Here is a 16,782-nt window from a genome sequence, read left to right on the forward strand (position 1 = left end):
ATCATGGGGGAGGCTTTGGAATGATCTCATGAAGTTGTATGTGGACCATTAGTGTCAAGTTCTGATCATTGCTCAAAAGGTAAGAGCTATAGAGAGCTAGCTTTGTGAATGTTTTTGAAACTTCACTTGATTTGATTGGTTGGAAAAATCAGAGATCAGCATCTTTTTGACTCGTACACTTCTTCTCTTTCCTTTGTTCCGTCAAATTCAAGTAAACATGAGTAAGAAACTTTTTGACTCGTTGAACAATTGATACCTATATCTTTAAAAAAGGTAAGGAGTAAACTGTAAATAACAATTGGCTTCTGTTTATAGATTGAAACTAAATGATGCTAAAAACAGCTTTTTTGGTTACTAACCGCAACATTTCCACGGTTAACTTTAAAACATGCACAAACTCAATCAGAGATGCCAAAGGCAACAATAACAAGTCTTCAAAAACACAATGATTTGTGAATCCATTGCAGCTCAAAGCCACTGAATCAGAACATGTAGCAAAGTGCTTTACACTCGACAATAAAACAAAAGTCATAACTCATTCAGAGAGATCGAGCGAAAGAGAAGAATAGATGCAATAAAAGAACACAATGATCAAAGGAAGTTATAATAGTTTCTTCCATCAATGTAATCTTCATTCAAGGAAGTCATAATTACCATTGTTGTACTATCCAAAAAAAAGCCGGGTTTCTTGATATTCAAAAGTAACAAAACACAGAATAGGTAACAAAAAAACAAGCCTCTCTGGAACTTAAAGACTCCAAACAAACAAAAAATCTCTGGCTGTGTGTATTAACAAACTCCACCTGCAAGTTCAAACAACAACTGCCAAAAAAAATTATCACAAACACTCAGAAAACAAAAAGTTTGAAGATTCCACTCTCTTGTAGTTGTATCATCATCCTCAAATTGGAGCTCACCTGTGTTTTTGCGGAGGTTTCAAGAAGTATACACTACCACTCTCACTCAGTATATTATAACCTTTTTTTTTTTTTTCCTTTTTCTTCTCCATGGTGGTACAAATTACAACAATATTATCACAAAACAAAAAGCCAAAAGCTTTTCAAATCCAGAAGGTAAAAAAAAAAAAAAAAAACCAATGCTTTTAACGCCCTGAGCCTTGAGAATCATCTTTCTCACCACTCTCTTGCTGATGATCTTCATGGTTATGATGAATATGGTGAGAAACCCTACCTTGAGCTTGAGCTTGACTCATCTGTTGATAAATCTGATTAAAAGACTGTGGATTCAAAACACCAACATTGCCTTCCTGAGACAATCCTAACTCAAGCCCAGGCATCTGATGATTGTTCCCACCAGCACCACCCAAGATAGATGCAAAACTCATCGGTCCAACACCAGGAAAATCAAACCCAGGAAACCCAATTCTATAACCAGCTCCTTCACTCATTAAACCAGTGGTTGGCACACCAGAACCAAACCCAGCTACATTTGGCCACAACCCAGTTGGCAAATTAGACCTAGAAGAAGCTCCTTCACCGCCACCAATTCCCCAATTCGGTGGTCTACCACTACTAGACCCACCACCGTCTACAAGGTCATGACTGATCATTAAACCAGCAGTAAGAGACCCACCTTGATGATGATGGTTAGAGACAGAGGCAGCAGCTGAAGCTAAAGCAGAGGCAGGTATGGTTCCTGAACCGGTGGCTGCAATAATAGACGGCTCAGCTTGTTGAAGCAGCCACTGGATAGTCTCACCATCAGATTTGTGACCCAATTCTCTAGTCAGTTGAAAAATCCTAGCAGCACAGAGAGCAGGCATCCTGATTCTCCGACCTCTACCTTCGACTTTAGTGTGTCTGTCTTTGTTAGAGCTTCTTTTAGGACCAAGCTGGTTCTGGTTCTGACTCTTCTTGATAGTAGTGTTGTTGTTGTTGTTTGGTTCTTTGTTGTCGGAAGAAGCAGAGACCACGATCTGGAAATCTTTAATCTCAGTAGATTTGCGATTGTCATCCTTGTTGATGTCGTCGTTATCTCCCATGCCCTGGTTCAGCGGTGGTTGTGGATGTGATGATGGGTTCAAGAAATTTGGTACTTGGTGTCGATTTAGGTTCTTGGGATCCATCGAAGCCTTTTCTTTTGTGTGGGGACTTCTTCAGGGTCCAGACTTAATTTAATCAAAATCCTTTCTTTCTCTCTCTCTCTCTCTTTGGATTCAATTTCAATTAAGGGTTTGTGAGAATTGTGACTTCGAGAAGAAAAGGTATCGACTTTGAGAAATTTTTGGCAGTGTTTTTTTTTTCCTTAGGAATTTACGAAATTAATAATATACTGAAAACACTCTCTCCCGTAAGATCCCGATGCAGAATGGAGAAGAATAAAGAAGAAAAAAAAAAGTTATCATCTTTCGATCTCACGAAATGGGTCAAAAAAGAAATGAGAAAACACTTAAAAGTATAAGACTTTAGTTTTGTCTTTTTCTTTTTTCTTTTTGTTTATTTATTTATTTACTTTTTGTGTTGTTTTGTTGTTTTGTTTTGTTGGTTACATAGAGAGAGATAGTGAGTTACATAGGTTTCTCACCAAACACTGATACTATAAAGACCATAAACAGCAAAGTAACCAAACAAATCCGTAAAGGGAAAAAGTAATGACCGTTTCACATTTAAATCAAAGGTATTTGAGAATCTAAAAGAACTGCCACTTCATTTCCCACTAATAAATACATTCAATGACTTTTTTTTTCTTTTTTATTTTTTTGTGTAAAACACTTAGGAGGTGTTATTGGAGGGTGGTTTTTAAAGGATTTTGATGTATTTAGAAATCAGGTGTTATTTAATTGTGTATTTTAAAAAATTTATTAAAATCTAGTGTTATTTAATATCTACTTGATTTTGTTTGATATTGGATTTCAACATAATTTGCTTCTAAAATATGAACAAACACAATATCACACTTTTCTCAATCATTTCATTTTTTTCCTCCCTCTCTCTTTAGAATGGATCTCTAGCCTTTAACATATTATTGTTTGATATTTTTTCTCAATCATTTTATATAATCATACATATTCATGTGTTATTTTTGAGATTTTTTTTTTGTGTTCTTCAACTTTTTTTTTCTAGATTCGTGATCTGTAACTATGATCTGAATTTGTTCATATTTTTATGGGTTCTAAAATATAAACAAACACAATACTACATTTTTTTCAAGCATTTCATTTTTTTTCCTCCCTCTCTCTCTAGATGGATTTCTAGCCTTTAACATATTATTGTTTGATTTTTTTTCTCAATCCTTTTATATTATCACACTTATTCATCAGATTTGTGTTATTTTTGAGAGATTTTTTGTGTTCTTTAACTTTTTTTTTCTAGGTTCAATGTTTGTTTCTTTCTCCACAAAAAAGTCTTCCATGACCTTTGTAAAAGTCTCGGTGTTGTTAATTTAATATAGTTTTGGTGTATCACACAGTGTATGGATAATTTTTTCAATGACTTTCAAATCCACCTTATATGCATTATAAGGTAATGACTTTCAAATCCACATTATCAATGACTTTCAAATCCACCTTATATGCATTATAAAATCCACACAAATACATTAGACTTTTAAATCCACTAATGTCCTGCGTTAATTAAAATCCATTAAAATCCTAAATCCAAGAACACCCCTTAATGAATTTTGTCCGGAATTTCTTTTTTTACTTTTCTGTAGGCTAATAAAAAAGTAAATATTTTGTCAAGTATTATTTAATGGTTTGAAGGGAAAAAAAGTATTATTCAGTGTAAATGTCAAAATATTATTAATTGTTGCCAAAATAAAAATAAATGTCAAAAGAAAATCATTAATTTAAAATTATAAAGTAAAATGTAAACCTTTTGAGATTTTTGATTTAATGTTGATAAAATTTTTTCTATGTATTTGTTTTTTTTTTGGTAGAGGACAAGGAGGCAAAACACCTCCTTACTATTTATTCATGAAAAAAAGAAAAAGTAAACTACACAACCGAACATGGCACGGAACCGCAGTTCCGACAACATCATCCCTAACAATCGACTCCACAATAGACGGAGTTATCTCGAACTAATGGAAACCTAAAGACAAAGAGAAAACATAGTTGGCTAACCCATCCGCTAGACGATTAGCTTCCCTATAGACGTGTGATATCCGGACTATCAGTCCCTAGAAATGAAGCCATGGCACAGACGTACCAGGAACGATAGGAGATGCGAAGCAGCAATCCCTGTGGTTAGAAAACCCACAACTAACTCCGAGTCAACCTCCAGCTCAAGCCGTGTTACTCGCTGTTCCCAAGCAATATGTAGACCGTAGTACACTCCCCATAACTCCGCTAAAGGTGCAGAACAAATTCCTATATTCAACGGAAAACCTCCGCACCATTGCCCCATCCTATCACGCAGTACTCCACCAGTTGTGGCCAGACCCGGGTTCCCATGTGAAGCCCCATCAGTGTTCAGTTTCATCCATCAATCACTCAGAGATTTCCAACAAATCATACGTTCTACTTGTTCACCCCCACGATTTCCTGCCTGAGCAGCCTTATTGGCCGATTCCACCTCTTTAGCCATACCCGTAACAAACTTAACTTTATCCCTGCACTTACTCACTTCACCAAAGACATGCGAACACCTCCACTTCCAAGCCCACCATATTACAATGGCGAAGAGCGTTGCCCAGGAAGACTCTCCCTCACCATCTGTCAGCCCTAAGTTGCCATATAACCATTCAAATAACGTGTTCGCAAAGAACAGCTCTCTTCGCCGACGTGGGACAATACCCATAACCCTGCAATAGTCGGACAATCTCGCAGAACATGCATGATGGACTCGTCTCCCCCTATACACACCTGACATACGCTTGTATCCCCCAAATGACGTCGAGCTCTCTCCATATTAGTCATGATAACTTGGTGACTAACAAGCCACAAGAAGGTGTGAATCCTCTCTGGAACTCTGACTTGCCACAAACGCTGGAAAAAACTGGACAGATTCGGTCTAGGGTCTGAGTCTGCTATGAGCATCGAGTGGGCAGATATAACCGTGAATAGCCCATTGGACGTGCCTCCCCAAACAAGCCTATCTCTCGCACCAGTGACCTTGTCAATGACCACTGCTGCCAATACCAACCTCGTATCCACAACAACATAGGGTGAAATACTCTCCCAAATCCAACCTTCCCCATCACACCATACATCCTTGGCTCGTATCTCTTCAAAACCACTTGGGAGATCAATGACCGTCCTCTCAGACTAAGATTCAGTAAGAACCCACTTATCTGTCCAGAAGCGAATGCTTCCACCATCACCAATAACCCAACGGGTTCCTCTCAAAACGATGTCCTTTAAACCGACCACAATACTCCTCCAAGTTGATGAACTTGGTCTTTTCGTAGCTAACCAGCGCTGGTCCTGAACCCCACCAACCTTATATTTGCAACGTACCACCCGTGCCCATAGGCTCGTATGATCATGTAGTACACGCCATCTTGCTTTAGCTAGTAAGGCCTTGTTCATATCCTGAGACTTCCTGATCCCTAGAACACCCTTCTCCCGAGGTTGGCAGACCTTTTCCCAAGCTACAAGGTGTTGCCTCCTCTTCTCCGGATTGCTACCCCACAGGAAAGAGCGAGAAATTTTATCTAGCTCCTTCAGTGTAGACTTCGGGAGGCTGATGGTACTCATTGTGTGCACTGAAATAGAAGCCAGAACAGACTTTGTCAGAGTTAACCTTCCCGCAAAGCTCAAAAACTTGCCTCTCCATCCTGATAGTCTTGAACTGACCTTACCAAGAACTTCACCAAAAGTATCCTTATTGATCCGCTTTTGAAGAATAGGCATGCCTAGATACTTTCCCAGATCCGTTGTTGATTTGATTCCACTCTCATCACTGATTAGTTTCTCCAGCTCTCGAGAAACATTACCAGAAAAGAAGATCTTGGACTTCTCCAAGCTTACTTTCTGACCGGAGGATACACAAAATCTCTCCAAGACTCGACGAATAACTCAGATCTGGGCTACTGAAGCTTCTGCGAACAGGATCAAATCATCAGCAAATCATATATGAGACAATCTCAGACCTCCTTGTGAAAGTCATATTGGCTTCCATTCCTTTGCTGCAATTGATCTATCCACCATTTGACAGAGACGCTCAAGACACAAAACAAAAAGGTAGGGAGAGAGAGGGTCTCCCTGATGCAGTCCGCGAGATGCTTTAAAGGCCTCTGTCTTCTTCCCATTCCATAAAATTGTCATCGAAGGATCAACTACACATGTTAAGATCCATTGAACCCAAGTTTCATCAAACCCTGTTGCTCTCAACGTATTCTCAAGGAAATCCCAATGTATTCGATCATATGCTCTCTCTAGATCAAGTTTCAGGAGCATCCACCCTTTTCTACCCTTCTTTCTATGCATTGAATGCACTGCCTCTTGCACGATGACTATGTTATTAATACTCAACCGACCCGGAATAAAACTTGACTGCGCCAGACCAATCAAATTTCCAATCACTTGCTCTAACCTAAGCACCATAGTCTTTAGGCCTGGGCAAATAAACCAAACCCAAGGAACCGACCCGACCCCGACCCGCAAAAACCCGACCCAACCCCGACCCGTTTCTGTATAATTAACCACTCGGTTTTTGTTTCTAAATACCCACAGGTATCAGGTATTACCCGAACCGAACCTGTGGAACCGACGATATCTGTTTGAACCCAAGGACAACTATACAGCATATACACCTTATCCCTTATGAATCGGTGATGATTTGATTTCATAAAACTGTTTGCCTTATTCTCCCTCTCCGAATCCTTGTGAATCTTCCTAAAAAATCATAACCATGTCGAACTTGCCTGATTTTGTCCGATTTCAAGAATCTTTTGGTTTTATAAACCAAAACCCATCCCCAAAACCTAAGTCCGCCGTTAGCATCATCGTTGGGTACTTGGGTTCTCCGATCATAGGGAGCTAGAAATCGATCAGGCAAGCTTAATTGTAAGCTTCATTCTCTTCTTTTTTTCTTTAATTATTGATTTGTTTATGTCTGAAACTATGTTGATTACTTGATACTATTTTTGTAGTTGGTCTTTTTTGGTCGAATTTGTATATGTTTGATCCACATTGAATTTGATTTTTTGGGTCGAATTCTCTTCTTTGTTTTGTTCATAGCTGTTAATTTAGAATTTTAGATACATAACTTAATTGTTTGCTGTTTCAAATGCTATGTAAATGAGTAGTATCGTGAGTAGCAGAGAGATAAATCGAATCATTCTAAATTTTAGATACAGCTAGTACTCGATCAATTGTAAGCTTCCTTCTCCTCTTTATTGATTCTAGTTTTATATTTCTTAGCTTTATTGTATAATTGTTTTGATTTTTACTTCTTTTAGATTTATATCTTTAAAGAGAAACAAATTTTTTGGTTTGTGAAATTTCTTAGCTAGAGACTTTTGTTGTTGCTGCTACTACTCTGATCTTGTGTGAATTTCAAGTGTGATTCTTATGCATTGTTCATTACATGAAACGGTTTGATTTGTTGGAAGTGTGATTCTTATGTAAATGAGATTTTTTTTTTGGTCAAATCTGAATGGGAATGCTTAGCTAGTGTTATAGTTCTTAGCTAATGTAATGTTGTTGCTGTTGCTACTACTCTGATCTTGTGTGAATTTCAAGTGTGATTCTTATGCATTGTTGACTAGATGAAACTGTTTGATTTGTTGGAAGTGTGATTCTTATGTAAATGAGATTTTTTTTTTTTTGGTCTAATCTGAATGGGAATGCTTAGCTAGTGTTATAGTTCTTAGCTAATGTAATGTTGTTGCTGCTACTACTCTGAATGCTACTAATCGGATTATAGTTCTTAGCTAATGTAATGTAATGTTGGTCAAATCTGAATGGGAATGCTTTGCTAGTGCTGCTGCTACTGCTGTAATGTTCTTAGCTAATGTAAATGTTTTAATCCGATTATCTTTCAAATGCAGTAGATGGATTCTTTGAACAACCACAACGCCAATGATGAGAACACACAAGGAGAAGGAGATAGGTGTAAGATGCCTCCGCCAAGTGATAAAAGTAAAGGGAAGAGGAAAGAAGCTCCAAGAGGTGATGATGATGGTGGTAAACCTAAGAAGGTACTTGTTCAATGGTCTGAAGTCTGGAACCATTTCACGAGACAAGAGAAGAATCTGAATTTGGGTGATTGTCACTATTGCAAGAAGTCCCTTGTATGTCCAACTAAACAAGGGACTTCAAACTTGAAGAAGCATTTGGATACATGTAAAACGTACAAGGCATGGAAAGGGCATCAGACACAAGCTGTTATTAGTAATGATGGAAAGCTGCAAGATGGAAGACTAACAGAGAGTGTCTTCCAAGAGGCTTCAAATGAAATGCTTGTTTTGGCAGAATTGCCACTTGCGTTTATTGAGTGTCTGGCATGGAAACACTTCTGCAACAAGTGTAATTTATTCAAGCCTCATTCAAGAAGAACAGCTAGTAGAGATATAATTCAGATGCATCTGGCCAGGAAAGCATCTTTGAAGGCTTGGCTATCTTCTCAGCAGCATAGAGTGTCTCTTACTACTGACATATGGACTGCTAAAGTTACACGAGCTAGTTACATGGTGATTACTGTGCATTTTGTGGATGCAGAATGGCGCTTAAGGAAGTTGATTCTTGGATTTAAGTATATCACGGATCACAAGAGCAACACAATATCAAAGGTTTTACTTGAATGTCCTGTTGATTGGGGCATAGAGAAGTTACTCACCATCATAGTCGACAATGCAATTGCCAACAGTAATGGATTGAAGAAGTTTGTTGAAGAATTTAAGTTATTGAGGCATGATTTTTTAGTGTTAGATGGGACTTGCTTGCACATGAGGTGTTGTGCTCATATCATCAACTTGATTGTTAGGGATGGTTTGTCTGAAGTGGGTGATAATGTGGCAGCTGTTTGTAATGGAGTGCAGTATGTTCGGTCTTCAGGTCCAAGATGTGACTCATTTGAGCAAAAGGTTGTTTCAGGGAAGATGACTAGGGGGAGTTTTCCAATGGATATGAAGACAAGGTGGAATTCTACATACTTGATGTTGACAAGAGCCATGAAGTTTAGGTTGGCTTTCCAGAAGATGGAGGATGAAGACAAGTTATATAATGACTACTTCATGGAACTTGACAATGGGGTGAAACGGAAAGGACCACCTTCTTACACGGATTGGAGGGCAATAGAGAGGTTAGTGAAGTTTCTTGGCTTGTTCTACACTGCTACTTTGGTTGTCTCAGCTGCGACTAAGACTTGTTCATACAAGTGTTATGGTGAAATTGTCACTATAGAGAAGAATCTCACGACTTTGAGCAATAGTTATGATAGTGAACTAAGCAAAATGGCGATTGAAATGAGAGAGAAGTTTACTAAGTATTGGGAAGGGATCAAGAATATTAACAAGATGTTGATTGTTGCTAGTGTGTTCGACCCTAGACAGAAAATGCAATTTGCTAAGATGTGCTTTGACAAACTCTATGGAAAATATAGTCAAGAAGCTAAGGGTATGTGCACATCTGTTCTTGATGTCATGAAGGATATGTTCAAGGAATATAGTGTCAACTACAAAGGATCAAGCACACAATCATCTCAATCGATTCCATCTTCTTCTGGTGCTACACAAGATCAGTTTATATTTGAATCAGTCTCAAGTGACTTTGCAGAAGAAATCTCAGAGTTTGAAATGATGGACAATGCTTACATTGAAATGGTTAAGGAAAATGGACTTGATGATGAAACAAAGGATGAGTTGGATATATATCTCAAGGATGCTATAGAGACTCCTAAAACCCTTCATGGAATAGAATGGGATGTTTTGTCTTGGTGGAGACTCAATAGTCAGAAGTTCCCTGTTTTATCTGAAATTGCAAAGGATGTTTTTGCAATGCAAGTGTCCTCTGTTGCCTCTGTAAGTGCTTTCAGCACTAGTGGTCGAATCATTGAGCCTCATAGGAGCTGTTTAACTCATTACATGGTGGAGGTGTTGATGTGCACTGAGCAATGGATGAAACAAGATATGAAGATTAATGAAAAAGATTGCCTTGCAAACTCACATATCCTTGCTAATATTGAACTATTTGATAGTCTGCAGAAAGGTAAGTAATCCGATTATATTGAACTATTAAGTCTGTTTTTTTTTTTCAGTTGTAACGGTTTACTAACATTTGTTTTTGTTTGTTTTCAGAGTTTCAAAATGAAAACAACTAGAACTCAGAGACTTATGAGGAGACATTATACTTGGCGGTAAGTTCAGCTCTTACATATTTTTGTTCTTTCAAGTGAGGTTTAGTTTTTAAAATGTTTGGTTTGATGTAACATGTCATGATCTATGGATAATGTGTTAAAGGCTGACATGCTGGGATGATTCTTCTTTCTTTTTTTCTTTCATTTGCGAGACATGCTTTTCTTTGTTGGGATGTTTAAGTTTCGTTTGCTTTGTTGGGATGTTTAAGATTTTAAGACATGCTTTTCTTTGTTGGGATGCTTATTTTGCGAGACATGGTATGTGTTTGAATTGTTTTGCGAGACATGGTATGCTCAGTTTCATTTGTTTAAGATTTCATGTTATGCAGTTTCATTTGTTTTTCGGGTTATTCGGGTTTTCTGGGTACATTTAAGGTTTTTGTGGGTATTTTGGATATGTTCGAGTAGGTACTATCCATAACCGAATATATTTTGGATACATTACATGTTTCTTAAAGTCAATACCCAAATAACCCGAACCCGAGAGGAACCGAACCTGACCCCGACCCGAAATTATATGAACACCTGTACGGATCCTATATTCGTAAACCCGAAAAACCCGAACCCGAATTACCCGAACCTTACCCCGATCTGAACACCCAAATGCCTAGGCCTAGTCTTAGAAATGACTTTAAAAAGAACATTACACAAACTAATCGGATGGAACTGACTAATACGCTCAGGCTGAGAGACCTTGGCGATGAGTGCAACCAACGCGTCATTTATTTCCGGAAGTAGCACCTTGTTCTCAAAGAAATTCAGAACAAACCTCACAACTGAGTCCCCCACCACGTCCCAGCAGTCCTGGTAGAACACAGGTTGATGCCCATCAGGACCTGGGGCCTTAAATTTTCCCATACTCCTGACTGCTTCCTCCACCTCCGCTGGTGCAAAAGGTCGGGCTAACTTTAAACATTCCTCACATGTTAAGGATACAAACCCCTCCATCGATAGCTTCTCTACCTCCTGCAGGACATCAGCCATAGAATATAATCTTGAGTAGTAGGATACTGCAAGCTGTTCCAACTCTGGTTGGCCCGATATCCAAATATCTGCGTCAGTACGCAACATATCCACCCGGTTGTGCCGTCTTCTTATCACCGTGGAAGTATGAAAGTATTTGGTGTTACGATCTCCAAACACAACCCATTTCTCACGTGACTTTTGAAACCAAAGGATTTCCTCCTGTTCTAGAACCTCCTCAAAACTCTGAATGAGACTCTCCTCTCGTTGCAACAGGTCATCTGTCGGGGATATATCCAAGATATCTTGGACAACCTTAATTTTCCCCATCAAGTCATCCTTCCTCCTGTGAATATCTCTGAAGACTTCCTTGTTCCACTTCCTGAGCTCCACTCTTAACACCTCCAACGCTTCAGGAGTTGATAGGATCCCATTCCAGGAAGCAACTAAGAGCTCCTTGAAAGCTAGAATGTTTAAGCGAGGCTGCCTCGAAGCGGAAGGGTCTGCGTAAAGGACTAACCGCAACATCCAGGAAAAACTGAAGATATAATGGAGCATGATCAGAGGCCAAAAACGGCAGATGTCTCACACACGCCTCCTGTCATTTGATTCTCGCATGAGCACAACACAGTACTCGGTCCAAACGCTTTGCAACATAGGTCTCGGCGACCTTCCCTCGTCTCCAAGTATATTGGTTACCACTAAAACCCATGTCTATCAGTGATAAGGTATTTATCCATTCGCTGAAAGCCAATGAATCTGGGGACAGACCACCACGACCCCATGTTCTCTCATCAACACGCACATGCGTGTTGAAGTCTCCTCCGATGATAATAGGACCGTCTAGCCGCTCAATCACCAATGTCAACTGCTCCCACAAACCACTCCGTCTACTCGCTGACGGTGCCTCATAAACAACGATAACGTTCATCACTTCCACACCGGATGTTAGCTTCGCAACAATAAACTGTTCTGCTGCTTCCACTATCACCATATCACCAAGACCAGACCGTCAGGGCAACCACAAACCTCCGCTCTGACCCACCGCATCCACACGAAATGAGTGTTCGAATCCTAACCCCTGAAGAATTTGACTAGCTCGATCTCCACCTGCGTGAGTTTCAAATAGAGCCAGCACATCCGCCTTCCATTTTTTCAGTAAATAACGTATACAACACCTGAAATTGGGTTTATTCGCCCCCCCGACAGTTCCATAGAATACAATTCATGGGAAATTGGGTAGAAAAACTCCAAACTACTGGGAAGTATCGTCAGGCCATCGCCGGTCCGTGCTCCCTAATCGAATCGTCCTACTGGAGATTAACCCCAACCATCACCTCTGGATTCTCCATGCTCCCCTTGTTCGCATCCGGTGGGAGAGTGTTATGATTCATCTCACTGGTCCCCGATTGACTGAACTGTGCCGTCGCAAAAACCCCATCGGGACGTCCCATCTCCACCGTTTCAACTCGTAACCTTTTACCATTCTCTGATAACCTTTCTTCTCCCTTTGTTGGACCAAAAATCAACCCCTTAGTGGGCCTGGACTATACCCCTTTTTTAAGCTTCAACCCATTAACTTCCACTTTCTTGCGTCCTCCAGCCTGCTTCGACCCCGACCCAACACGTGGCCCATCAATTTTATCACCCTCTGGTTTGGAATTAAAATGCGGTTTCATAGCTTGCTCTCCACTTCTTACCGTATTTGGATGATTTGTAACAGGCTCGTTTTCCTTATACATTCCGGTTGATATGGGAACTTCCCTTCTCTCATTAGATATTGTATCTTCAATCAAAGTCTGAAAACGATTCGATGTCTGCAATCCCAGATTTCCAGTAATATCCCTTAGATTCCATTCCAATACACCGTTGATAGGAACCACCGCCGCATCCACTCCAACCGTCATGCCTGATGAACGTCGGGACCTGTTAACTGTAGTGAAACCATCATCATTCTTCTCCTGAACCCTTGGTGAAACTCGCCGCTCATCCACAACCGGTGATTCCACTGGCTTGTCAGCAACGATGAGAGACCCCTCTGTCACCTTTGTGGGACAATTATGGACTAATTGTTCATAAAGACCACATGATGAGCATATTTTGTCCAGATCCTCATATGCCACGAAGTAGCGTTCACCATTGATTAAAACTTTCCCCTTCAAAGGACTCGATAGGTTAATTTCGACACAGACTCTAGCAAATCTGGCACGGGTGAAGTTCAGCATTTTCGTGTCAACGTTCAATGGCCTCCCTAAGCCACTCGCAATACCCATTAGGATGGACTGATGATAGTATGACACCGGAATGTTCTTCAACCGGACCCAAAACGGTGTTGTCACAATTTCATCCTTCAATGGGTCAAAAGACGGGGTCCAATCCTGCACCATCAAGTAGTTACCAAACACCTTCCATGGACCACCTATAAGAGCCTCCAGGTATCCTCCTGTGTAAAACGGTCATGAAGAATTGATGTGGAAGGTCCATTACAAACATTACCTCCTTAGGCCTCCATAGCTCTCGTAGCTTGCGACTCAAGACTGCAATCGGGATCGACTGTCCCAATATCTTCACGACCATGCAGTTCTTCCACAGGCTGTGCATCACTGCTAAAACATCCTCTCCGATCGTGATCTCCGGCTCTCCATCCTTTCCGTTCGGAAATGCCACTCGTAGCCGTGCGGATACGAAGCCATCATCAATCACACTCTCCGGCATCCGCATGCCACCAGCGGAGCCGCCATTAACTCTGTACACCCACATCTTCCTCCCATCCGGTGGATCGCCCGGAGGACGTCCGTTTTCACCGACATCCAGCATCATTGCATCCTGCACACCAGTCCTCGCCGTCTTAGGGTTTTCGTCGCTCTCCATTTGTTTTTTACCCTTTTTCTATGTATTTGTTTATCAAAATATAAATACAATTTTTCTAGAAAATTTAGTGAGTTGTGTGGATAAGTTTTATTATCGTATATATTGTATACTATATCATTCTTTGGAACTTATTGTATCATTTTGTGTTGTTTATAAGATACAAACTTTGTTTTAGTGTCTTACATTTAGTTTTTACTATCAATGGTTTGGATATAAATGTTGCATAACAAGTTATTCTTTTTTTTTGGTAGGAAATAGGGAGAAGTATCTATGCCTTGGATATCATCCGACAAAAGCGGTACAAGACAATCGGGAACAAAATCAAAAGCATGAAAACCCAACTCTAGCGAGAAAGCATAGTTTGCCAAACCATCAGCAAGACGGTTTGCCTCCCAATACGTATGTAGAATACGGACACACCAGTCCCTAGATATGAAGCCATCGCACAAGCGTACCAGGAAAGACAAAGGATGAGCCTCACTCACGCCTGTCTCGAGGAAACCAACCACCACTCTCGAGTCAACCTCCAACTCTAAACGTGTCACCCGCTTCTCCCAAGCAACGCAAAGCCCATAGTAGACGCCCCACAGTTCAGCCAAAGGAGACGAACATATCCCAATACGAAGAGAAAACCCACACATCCACGCTCCCGAGCCATCCCGTAGCACACCGCCTGCTGTTGCCATACGAGGATTCCCACGAGATGCTCCATCAGTATTCATCTTAATCCAACCACCCGACGGGGCAGTCCAAGTAATCATGCGGTCTACACGCACAAGAGGTGATCGGATACTCCCCATATCCTTGTTCGCACGACGAATTTCCTTGGCCAGATCCTTAATAAATTTAACTCTATCTCGGCACTTCCCAGTACTTCCAAAAATATTGCCACAACGCCATTTCCAACCCCACTAAATGACCATACCAAACACCGTAGAACATACACAACCCTCAATCTGATACACAGCAGTCATGTTTTCATATAACCACTCCAGTAGAGTAGCTTGAAAAAACCGAGTACGTTTAGCAGCAGGGACCAATCTCTGCCAAAGCCCCGCCGTAGCTCCACAATCCCGCAGTACATGAAGGATCGTTTCAACTCCATTCCTACAAACCTGACAGTTTGGTGAATCTCCCAAGTGCCTACGAAACCTCTCAGCATTAGTCATGATCACTTGGTGACTAACGAGCCATAAAAAAGTCTTAACTCGTTCTGGGCCCACTAAGGTCCACATAGAGGACCAGAATCTCGCCATATTTGGCAAATGCATACTGCCATGCGTAAGAACTGAATACGCAGAAGCCACTGTAAAGCGTCCATCAGGACTCCCTCCCCATGAAAGACGATCTCGGGCACCAGTAACATTATCTAGCACCATCGCATACAACCGCAAACACGTCTCCTCACTAACATACAGTACAATCATATCATGTGCCCAACCAACACCATCTCTCCATACGTCTTTAACAACTTCATTCTCCCTCTTTGGAGGTACTTGAGAGACCACCATATTAATTAAAGGCTCATTAAGCAACCATCTATCCTTCTAGAACCGAATGTCTCCCCCGTTACCAAGAATCCAGCTATGGCCCTTTAGAATCAACTCTCGCACCCCTAACCCCACACTTCGCCATGTCGAGGACCATGTAGACTTTGGTTTCAACCAAGCAGCGTTGTGGATATCCCCCACTTTATATTTACTCTGTAGGATCCACGACCATAAACTCTCCTTATTATGAAGAAGGCGCCAACCAATCTTTGCCAACAAAGCCATATTCATACTCTTAGCTTTCCTGATACCGACCCCTCCATATTTTTTTGGCAAGCATACTCTGTCCCAAGCAATAAGGTGTTGCTTGCGCTTTTCACCCGAGCTCCCCCACAAAAAAGATCTCGATACTCTATCCAATGCATCCCGAGTCGCTGCTAGCAGAGCAATTACACTCATTGTGTGAACCGGGATAGAAGTGATCACCGCTTTCGTCAAGGTGAGGCGACCTGCGAAACTCAAGCAATTGCTTTTCCATCCTGCAAGCTTTGTGGAGACTCTTGCCAGAACTTCACCAAATGTGTCCTGATTCACCCACTTTTGCAACACTGGCATTCCCAAATATTTACCCAAGTCTGTTGTTGACTTGATCCCACTCTCTTCACTAAGGAGTTTGCCCAGTTCCCGTGAGACATTATGAGAAAAAATCTTTGATTTGTCTAAACTCACCTTCTGACCAGAAGCAGTACAAAAGTTCTCCAACACTCTCCGTATGACTCTCACTTGTGACACCGACACCTCAACAACCAAAATCAGGTCATCTGCAAAAAAGATATGGGAAAGACGAGGTCCTCCACGAGATAGAGTGATCGGCTTCCACTTCTTATCCGCAATAGCTAACTCAACTTGAAAACAGAGCCTCTCAAGGCAGAGAACAAAGAGATACAAAGACAAAGGGTCCCCCTGTCTAAGTCCCCTTGATGGCTTGAAAGGCATTGTTTTCTCTCCATTCCATAGCACATTCATAGACGGACCTGTCACACATGCCATAATCCATCTGCCCATGTACTTGACAACCCCGACGCTTGAAGAGTATCCTCCAAAAAATTCCACCTGATACGATCATAAGCTTGTTCTCAGTCGAGCTTCAATAGCATCCAACCTTTCCGACCATTCTTCTGTTTCATTGAGTGGAC

At 40.9% G+C, this 16,782-nt stretch overlaps 1 protein-coding gene and 1 pseudogene across 2 annotated transcripts; both read right to left on the minus strand.

Moving 5' to 3' along the window:
• Positions 1-665: 665 nt before the first annotated feature.
• Positions 666-2,382, minus strand: LOC104779926 (transcription factor TCP20 pseudogene; annotated as a pseudogene). The gene has a single exon (XR_015596585.1). The product of XR_015596585.1 is annotated as a transcription factor TCP20 pseudogene (transcript).
• An 8,450-nt stretch (positions 2,383-10,832) lies between these two features.
• Positions 10,833-14,096, minus strand: LOC147945450 (uncharacterized). The gene is made up of 6 exons (XM_087509258.1): positions 13,722-14,096; positions 12,779-13,603; positions 12,563-12,733; positions 12,255-12,369; positions 11,855-12,209; positions 10,833-11,763 (listed from the first exon to the last, which is right to left on the minus strand). Exons 1-6 carry the CDS (start codon positions 14,094-14,096, stop codon positions 10,833-10,835), a joined length of 2,772 nt encoding a protein of 923 aa, XP_087365384.1.
• Positions 14,097-16,782: the final 2,686 nt, after the last annotated feature.

This window comes from Camelina sativa, chromosome 4 (assembly GCF_030686135.1).
Source record: "Camelina sativa cultivar CO46 ecotype springtype chromosome 4, ASM3068613v1".
Taxonomy (NCBI): Eukaryota; Viridiplantae; Streptophyta; class Magnoliopsida; order Brassicales; family Brassicaceae; genus Camelina; species Camelina sativa.